Raw genomic sequence first — 10414 nt, forward strand, 5'->3', positions numbered from 1 at the left:
AATCTCTCCCGTACCCTTAATTTTCCTCACATTCCATCCAATTTACCACTCATTTTGATTTTCTATAATAACTCGTCTTGAATTTTCTTTTAATTTTTGAAATTTTTAGCGTAAATTGACAATTTTGCACCTATAGTGTTAAACCCTAGATTTTTGAGCCACTTTGTTTGGGACAAGTTTTGATAATTTTCCTAGCACCATGAGGTTGGGCTAAGTTTCACAAGTGCGTAGGAACAAACGACGCGTAATTCAACATTGTAACGGAGAAGTTAGGAGGGTTAGAATACCAAGGGGATTTGAGCTCGAAAGTTGCCAGTATCGCTCCATCGCCACCATCCCTTTCGAACTATTTTCTAGCCACCACTGCCGGCGACACTTATTTAGTTTTGTTCTTCTCCTTGTGGGGAACATTTCCCCTATTTACCCTTAAAATATACATCATCTGTCACTCACGTGATTAAAATTAATGAAAACTATGACAGAAGGACTCAACTGGCATGACTGAGTCCACGTCTAGGAATGCTTTTTTTTGGCAAAAAACCTGCTTCACTTTAAAGTTAAACAATTTAAGGTGTTTAGTAAAAATAAAGTATGTCAATTATTTTAAAAGTAGTGATCTTTTGAAAGCAACTTTTTAAGTAGGCTCTGGGTTGCTTGTCAAAGCTGCTTTCAAAAGAAGCAGAGATAAAGCCTTTAATGAAAATTTTAAATTCCCAAAATACCATCTTTAATTTTTTAAAATGATACCACCTCCACCTCCACCTCCACATCCAACTCTACCACCTCCACTACCACTGCCACCACCACCACCACATCCTCCTTCGCCACCACCACCACCATCCCCACCACATCCTCCTTCGTCACCACAACCACAACAACCACCTCCACCTCCTCCTCCATCTCCACCACCTCCACCTCCACAACCGCCATCCCCACCACCACCACTACCACAACCACCACCTCTTTCACCACCATCTTCGCCTCCATCTCTTTCACCACCTCCACTACCACCAAAAATTAGTTCATAACACTTTTAAATTATGTCTATTTGAATCATTATTTATAGTTACAACAATTTTATATTAAAATTTACTAAACGATTTTGACACTGCTTTTTGTACTAACAGCACTTTAAAAGAATTATTTACTAAACATGGAGTTACTTTATTTTATAGCTAATTATTTTCAAAGCATAGTAAAAGCAACTTTTTAAAAAGTGACAGCAATCCCAAACTGGTCTTGAGAGAGTTGGAAGACCAAATTTACTATATATATAAAAATTCGAGTACCGAATTGAAACTTAGATATAAATTCATGAACCATTGCTGTAAAAAATTCAGCAACTTTTTTAAAAGTGACAGCAATCCCAAACATTAGAGTTTTGGGCTTAGTCGAGTTCTTCTAATCAAGTCTCTTTATCCAGGTGGCTTTCTATTTAGTTGCCATGTGTACGGTTGTTTTTAAGTGAAAATTTCTTTCCATCAGAGAAAGATACTATTTGAATAATGCTACTCTTACCATATTTGTATACCACATTCTCATATCACATGATGTGATAGATGAGGTGGACAACCATATCAATTAAAATTAATTTGACGTTTCTTTTCTTTTATGATTTATTGACACTTTTAGTTGATGTGGTTGTCCACTTCATATGCCACATAAGGTGATATGAAAATATAATAAATATAATAAGAATAGTAGTACTCACACCATTTAGTCTCACAATTGTGAGGTGAAGCTGATGTTGCTGTAGAGGATCATACATGAACAACACCCCCACCATATATACTTTTTTTATTTGTTTGGGTCTCTTTCTTCTTTTATAAATTTGAAAAAAAAAAGGAAGAAGAAAGGGAAGAAAGTTAAAGAGGAAAGTATGGTGTATGGTTTTGTATGAAAGGATAAAAGGGTAGGTAGGTCCATAACCTAGATGTATGGAGAGAGCATATGAGGAAAGCAGCTTTACACATTGAAGCTGAACTACTTCTCTCCACGCCCTGCCTGCCTGCCTGCCTGCCTGGCCCTCTCTCTCACTCACTCAACTGATCAGGTGAAAGAAAGAAAAGAAAAGAAACAAGCACATGGGACTAACTTATACGTACAGTACTGAATATATACAGTCCAATAATAACTTCAATGGTCCACTGGGTAAAATTATTTGCTTCAAATTTAACAGAACTCCTTCCTTTACATATCTATACATTAAAAAAAATACATGCATATTATATATATATATATTGGTTAAATATTATTATTATTATTTTAGAGTGCTGATTTTTTCATTTCTTTTTTCTCCACTTACACTCCCTTTTGTTTTTTAAATACTTTTTACTATAATATACAAGGGAGTGTAAGTGGACAAAAGAATAGTGGGAGTATATAATTTTCAACGAAAAGAGTGTAAGTGGATAAAAGGGGAGTTGGAAAATCAGCTCCCTTATTTTATACAAACAATATTAGAGGTGGAGAAATTGAATTTAGGATTTTGAGTTCAGAGATAAATACTTATAATCACTTAAGCTACAAGCCCTAATGAATAAAATATTATTAAGCTCGATGTTAGATATATATATATATATATATATATATATATATATGACGGTACAATATCGGAAGATATGCATGTCAGTGAGAGGAGCTTGAGAAGCTGTCATGCGTGCTCTTCGGCCTCACCACATTGTCGGTCTGCAGACTGCAGTTAGTGGGGCGTGATGAGCTACTTGGACTGTACCAAACCATTGACTGCCGGCAGCTGCTAGCTGCTGCTGCCAAAGTCTACATATGCGAACCTGGTTGAGTTTTATTTTTATATCACCCTCCTTTTATCCCTACTAAGGTTTCTATTTAATTTCTCTCACAATAATTAGTCATGTAATTAGTATAAATGATTAGGTATGTGCAGTGATTGCACCCGATTATTATCTGTGAGAAATAAAAAACACATGATTAAAATTAGGTTGTTTAGTAACGTCCATCTTGTGAATAATCATTTCGTTCAATAACACTACTTTCTTGGAATTGATAATTGATTAAGGAAAACATAGTGTACTTTGTTTTTCATTTCTTTTTAAAGCTTTTTAAAGAAAACGTAGTTTTCTTAATGACCGTATTTACCCTTAATCCGCCTTAACTCAATATTAGAGTTGGTTGTGTGGGCCGAGTCATTGGACACATAAGTTAAAATAACATGCTTTTGGTTGGCTAATGTTTTTGTAATTCACTGAACTCAGATTATATTGGTCCTTTGCCAACTATGTTTTCGTCCAGTTGGGATTAAAGTTATTTACAACACTTTCCAATCACTACTTGGAATATGGTCACAGGGATTGTGAAAACCTTTTTCCTCCCCTGCTCCTTCTCTCTATCTTCCTGTTGGGAAAACTTTTGGATGTCTATCTCACTGGAAAAAAGGAGAGAAGAGACATAGCCAAACTCCTAAATCATGTTAATCATTCCAAGATCCATGAGTACAATCCAAAGTTTCTATTTTCATGCAATGGACAGTTCTCAATCTCAAATCTTATATTTTGGGTCACGAAAAATATAGATTTTTTCATTAGAAAGTGCATGATAGCTATTTCGGAGTGCTAATATAGTCCCATTCATTTAATATGGTCGTGAGCTCTTTGTTGAGGGGGTCAGTCATTGGAGGGTGGAAGCTTTGCAATGCTTACAAGATCTCAAACTTCTTCACCCATTGACAATTGATTTTTTGAGTTAGATGCTTATATTCTTATATGATATTAGAGCATGATATATCCATGTATCAAGTCCAATTGTCACATCATCTCACGTTACTTAATAAGAATTTTCCACGTGTAACGTGCTAATTATAAAAGACGCCATACATTAAGGGGCCTCTCCACCCATTAACACTTGGTTTTACGATGGATGCCCACATTCTAATAATACTCTCCATTGTTATTGCCCAATTAGGATCTAACTAGTGAATTAGAAAACACTTCATCTAATTACCAAGAAGCCTCACAAATCATGATTACATTTCAATATTTTATTAGAGCTTTGTCGCAGTTTGAGACTAGTTGCAAAAGACGCCATACATGAGGGGCCCCTCCCCTATTAGCAATTAACCCGAATTGGTTATTGTAGGGCTTTCCCATTTATCCTCCATTTATGATTTCGCCACGCCTTGATGGTTTTGTGACCCATATAACAAAACATTTTTGTGTTAAATATGTATTCTTGACAACTTTGGAGAACTTATAAATTTTGTATTTTCTATAAGTTGATGAAGTTCTTCTTTAATTAATTTTATATTTTCTATATGTCAGGTTAATTTCTTGGCTTCAAGTTTGGTAAATTTCTTCTTGAATATTGTGATTAGAGTGAGCTTTGTTGTTGCAAGTTTTTATTGTATTTTATTTATTTTTTATTTTTAATAAAGAGCGATATGCAAAGACTCACTAATATAGTGGATTAGAGCAAATGCTCTCCTTAGAAAGGTCATGAGTTCGAGTTCTAATATTCGTGTACTGTGTGTGAGTTTAGTATATTATCGCCCCTCTCAATTGAAAATGTCCTCAAAAAAGACAAAAAAAGAAGAGAGATATTTTTTTATTTATATGAGAAAAAAACAAGTACAAATCCACTGCCAAATATGGATAAATCTTCTTCAGTGACCAAACACAACAACAAGTTGAATTGATATGGAGAGAATCACTCACAACCTAATAAGTGATTAAAATCCCTGATTCAACAACCAAAAGCAAGTCTCCTACAATACAAATCTACCGCAAAACGACATATTCATAGCGAAAGCTTAAAAGAGAAAATACAGAACAACAAACTCCTAAAAGAGTTCTTGAAAATTATTAGACAAAAAAACTAAGAAGCAGGATCACCCTTCCACATCCTCCAAGGCAACCGAAGAGAGAGCCATAGTGGCTAAACCCATATCTTCTATATATGCTTGAGATTTGAGTTGAGTAAGTTCCTCAGGAATTGAAGTGTCAACATCAGATGCAAAAGGTGTATCCTTGTTATCGTTACCACTTTTTTCGAGGAATGAATAAATAGTTTTTCATTTCTTTGCCGATCTATTATCATTATGTGACACGATATCCTAAAAAGAAATACTAGACACCAAAAATTATATATGCTAATTAATAATTCAAGTTGCAAAAATAAAACATATATAACAATCCTCAAAAAATTTTACCCAAACCCTAACATAATTCTTAACGGAACCTCATCATGGACTACCTGTGAGCACAAGCGTTAACTTTAATGACACAAAAAATCATAAAAGATGGAACTTGATAATTTCTTAAACGCTAAAAACCCAAAAGAAAAAAAAATTTGATGTGCTAATGGTGGTGTGGGCTTGTAGCATGGTACATAGTTGAATTGGGCCTTTTTATTTTGTCTTTTGGGTGATGGACTTGAAGTAAATTAAAATTTAGTGGGTTTTGCTGGGCCTCAAGATTATTATAGATTGGCAAAGCCTTCCATGATCCTTCTGAAGAAAAGGAAAAGGATAGGCTCATCCGCAGCATGAACCACTGCACACGCGTACACAAAATAAAACCCATTTTAAAATAAGAAATAAGGAGGTGTTTTTTGTACTTTTCCCACTTTCCAACACTCTCATCCTTTTCTTTTCTTTTCTTCCACCTTTCTCCAGTTGATGAGTTGAGCGAGTTCTCTACATACATGAAACACCCGAACCAGAACTCTCTCAATTTCTCTCTCATCAATCATCTCTCTCTTCTCCACAAAATCACAGCCGTCCATGAAGGTACCATGATCTGGAAAACCCCTCAATTTTCTGTCTTTTCTACTTATCTAATATGTATCATCACAATTATCATCATCATCATCATCTTCATTTGATGATCTGCATGCATTGGTAATTGATTGTGATTGTAAAGTTTGCTATTTGATTTGTGATTAGGGTTTTGTTTCTTTTGGTCTGATGCTTATGAGGTTTGACTCTTTAGGGTTTTGTTTCTTTTGGTCTTATGCTTATGAGGTTTGACTCTCTAGGGTTTCTGTGTTTGTCAGACCTCAATCATGGAAGAGTTTGAAGCGAACTGCATACTCAGCCAATCACGTGGTAACCTATGATCTGAATTTTGCTTCTGATTTCATCTGAATTTCAGGGAAAGTTAGGGGTTATGAGTAATTTGTAAACTTGGATAAATTCAAGTTTTAGTTTTTTTGGGCTGGTTTGAGTATTGGGTTCTGTTTATTGAATTTTGGGGTTTGAGGAGGTTGTGGGTTGTATTATTTTTGAACAATAATGGAGCAAGAATCACAGAAGAGGAAGCTTGATGAGACTGGCAATGAGGCCTCCAAGGCTCCGATTATGTGTGTGAATAATTGCGGGTTTTTCGGAAGTGAAAAGACTAATAATCTTTGCTCCAAGTGCTACAAAGATTTTCTATTAAAACAATCAAAAACAGCAGCAGATGATACTGCGGTTGTGGGTAAAAAAGTTAGTGCTGGTGATCAAGATTTGGAGAATAAACGCCATGTTCAACAAGTACTAGAGGAAGTAAAACAGAGTCAAGTTGAAGAAGGAACCACTTCCGAGAACCCTGAGAAGCGACCTGCAAATAGGTGCAACTTTTGTAGGAAGCGGGTTGGCCTTACCGGTTTTAAGTGTAGGTGTGGGCAGACATTTTGCTCACTGCATCGTTACTCCAACAAGCACAACTGCGTGTTCGATTATAAGAGTGCAGGCCAAGAGGCAATTGCAAAAGCGAACCCTGTCGTTAAGGCAGAGAAAGTTGATAAGATACGTTGATTAATCCAAGGTGTGGGACTTGGGACTTGAGTGTCTGGTAGTCTTCATTTACTATATGAAGTATTGCATAATATATGTACATGTTTTGCATAATAAGTTAATGTTTTAATAAGTATTGCGTCATGTGTATAGTATCTTGATTGTATTGTAGCTGAATAATGTTAGCTTTACAACAATTTGGTTTATTTATATCTCTGTGATTTTAATATTCTTGAGATTATTAATTGTGAAACACTTTGGCACCTATTTATTGCTTTTCTCTCTGGTAGCTGGTAACTTGGTTGCCCTTTCTTTATGGTCATTGTTGTGTTGTTGAAGTATTTTTCCTGGTCACTCGCATAAATTCAGTACTTTATGAAATTAAGGCATGCTATATGAGTTTGGATTGGGTTTCCATGTTTTCAATTTAGATCTTATAATAAAGTTGTTTTATGAAAATTTCCTTGGTGATCTCCAAACAATAGACTAAAAGAAGCTTTGTTTGATGTTTGTGGCTTGTACCATGTCACTAGCTGCTTCTGGTCGGTTTTAATTCCAAGTAAGAATGCTGGCTTACTTTCTTGGGCATTTGGCTAAATTTCAACTTGAGCTTATTTAGAAACTAGAATAAGGAAAATGTCTATACTGCATTGGCTAGGATTAATTGAACGCATCCTGAATATTTGTCCACTAAGCAAGTAATGATTTCTGGACTATACAACTGTTTGTTTAGTGTCTGTTGTAAAATCTTTGAATTCTTAAAGTTTGTTACATGCTACAGTCGTTTGTCTCACTTAAAGTTCCATATGCCTTGTTGTAAGAAGATTGCATTGGTTTGCTTTTGGGTTCCCCAACCCTTGTTACACTTTGATAGTTTTGTTTGAGAACATGGATTTTCCGTTGGCGTCAAGTTTCAATTGGCATTGGCTTCCCCTTTCTGTCTATAGGGATGCTTATGATTAGCCTTGGTCTCGCATAAACTTCCAACTACCTTCTTGTTGGAAGATTGCGTTGGTTTGCTTTTAGGTTCCCCCTACCCCTGTTTTCTGCTTGGTGGTTTTGTTCAAGAACTTGGATTTTCCGGTGGTACCAAGTCTTTGCAGGCGTTGGATTCTCTGCTCATGATTCTTTACAAAATGTGGTCCGTTTCTGTCTGGGGATGCTTTGTAGTTTGGTTGGTTTTATCTTTGCTCTCCATTAGATTACTTTTGTTGGGAATGAGCATTAGGGGTTCGTCATTGTTAATTTTATTGTGATAATGCGTGCTGATAGGGTTAATTGCTTATGCTTGTAATTTTATTATGAGGCCTGCTGTATTCGGAGATCATGCTTGACAATTCATAAATGCATTTTTTTTAGGGCTAACATCATTTTACCCCTGCAAATTTGGGTCATGGGTCATTCTTGATATGAGCCACGAGATTTTAATTTTGTCAATTTATGCCATGACGTTTTAAAATTCAACCAATTTATACATTTTGTCAATTTGACCATTTGGTCTTTTGTTAAGTGATGATGTGGGTGTGGTCCATTTTTATAGCTTATGTGTAATTAACTTTTAAGAAATAATATTAAAAAATTAAATTTTTTGACAGATATTTAGGGATGGCAACGGACCTTCCCATCCCCGGCCCCATCATATGATCTATTGCACAGAAATATAGTTGTGAATCTCATGAAATTTATTGTCAGTGATCAGGACCATTTTTTGGGTGGTTAAATTAGAACTTACAATTTATTGTCAGTGATCAGGACCATTTTTTTGTGAATCTCATGAAATTTATGGTCAGTGATCAGGACCATTTTTTGGGTTAGGACTTTGGAGGGCAATAAATAGTTAAGATCTATTTAAACTAATTTCACAAAAACTCACAATATTAATTCCAAGATACATTCGCGGAAGGATGTATAGATGAATTAAAATGCCAGTCTTCTTTATTTAGCTGGAATGAAGTATTAAATATAATAATTATTTCACTGTAACACAAGGGTATTATATTATGAGTAATGCTACACTTACTATATTTTTATCCCGTATTTCTATACCACATGATGTGGTATGTCCATATTATATGTCACATCAATTAAATCAATGAAGTGTATATTTTAATTAAGGCAATTAGAAAAATAAATATTGGAATAAATTATAAAAGAAAAGAAAATATTAAATAATTTTAATTGATGTGGTTGTCCATTTCAACTGTCACATAAGATGATATAAGGATGTGATATACAAATGTGATATGAGTAACATTATTCTTATATTATATATTTATTAATTTGAAAATAAATATATAATTATCGGGCTGGGTTCGGGGACGGGGATGCCAATACCTTCCCCTACGCATACCTGATGAGGATTTTTATACTTCGGGGATTCCTGTACTCGATCCCCGTTTTGTCTGGAAATCACCCTTTGTTAGGGTTGGGGAATCGACGGAGACCCGACCAGATGAGGATTTCTGCCATCCATACTCTTGCCCCATCAGTTCCCTATTTTTTTCCCTCTCTCTCTCTCTCTCTCTCTCTCTCTCTCTCTGACCACCCCATTATCAGCCTTCAAATTCATGCTCACCCCTTCTTTAGCGAATGTTAGCTCCAACTTTGCCCTCTTAGCTCTAACTTCGCCCTCTTCAACATCTCAAACACTCCGATAGAGGGCCTCGATAACTGCTCCACCTTTCACGCTCTTAGGCGCGGCCCTTTGGTGACTTTCGAGAAGTGGAACCTGATTCAGATGAATCCGCCCAGCCCCAACATCTTCTGGTTCAAGATCAAGAGTCACCGGTCCATGCACACTCTTGCCGTTCGGGTTCGATGATGTGGTCATTGGGGTTCAATAAGTCAATGTATACTTTATACTAAAATTTCATAAAATCATGTTTAATTATTTAAGATGTAAGGAATTAAAAAAAAAAATTGGTTCTAACTGTTGGAGGTCATAACCTTCTGGAACGTTAACATTTTTTTTTTGTTCATTTAATGTTTAAAATAGTTGAAATGCAGTAATTTTTTTTCTTTTCAAAATAGCCTTTGTGGGCCTTTTAAAAAAATAAAAAAATAAAAAAATAAAAAACCTAAAATATATCTAAAAATACCTCCAAATTTCTTCAAAAATTTTCACACTGATTTCATTCCACATTTCTTTAAACAATACATAGTAGTGGAATGTATGAGTGTTGTACCATAGTTCTTCTCAAAATAATGAAATATGAAAGGCCCTAAAATATAGTCGTGCATGGATGGAGATGGAAAAATTTAGCCCTACATAATAATATTTTGGAGGACTAAATTGTAGCCTTGCATTTGGCCTATAGCCCATGACTGGAGATTACATACTAACTATAAGAATAAAAAAAAAAAAAAAAAACTCACCTAGGTATATAACCTACGTGCCTGACGAGGATGTCAAAGTACTTGAGTGAAGGAGACTGTGATCCCACGTTGTTCTAGTGTGTGTTCAGGCCCCCAACGAAATAGTGATTATAGGGAGGCTCATTCGAAAGAATTCAATTTTCCTGTTACAATTTCTCGTGTGCCCACCTGTTACTCATCTAACTTTTTGACACTTGCCCTTCTACTTAACTTGTTCACCCTTTTTGATTTGATCATGTGATGGTAGGGTAAAGTTCTCCATTGGCTTGACAACCATTTGTGGTCAAC

At 35.4% G+C, this 10414-nt stretch overlaps 1 protein-coding gene across 2 annotated transcripts; it reads left to right on the plus strand.

Moving 5' to 3' along the window:
• Positions 5585–7018, plus strand: LOC18775084 (zinc finger A20 and AN1 domain-containing stress-associated protein 6). 2 transcript variants are annotated; one of them, XM_020566874.1, is made up of 2 exons: positions 5585–5761; positions 6010–7018. In XM_020566874.1, the coding sequence occupies exon 2, from the start codon at positions 6266–6268 to the stop codon at positions 6770–6772; it is 507 nt and encodes a 168-aa protein (XP_020422463.1). In that variant the 5' UTR covers positions 5585–5761; positions 6010–6265; the 3' UTR covers positions 6773–7018. The 2 variants fall into 2 exon arrangements, with proteins under 2 accessions (XP_020422463.1, XP_007206025.1); XM_007205963.2 differs by having other exon boundaries at positions 6028–7018.

This window comes from Prunus persica, chromosome G6 (genome assembly GCF_000346465.2).
Source record: "Prunus persica cultivar Lovell chromosome G6, Prunus_persica_NCBIv2, whole genome shotgun sequence".
NCBI classification, from domain to species: domain Eukaryota; kingdom Viridiplantae; phylum Streptophyta; class Magnoliopsida; order Rosales; family Rosaceae; genus Prunus; species Prunus persica.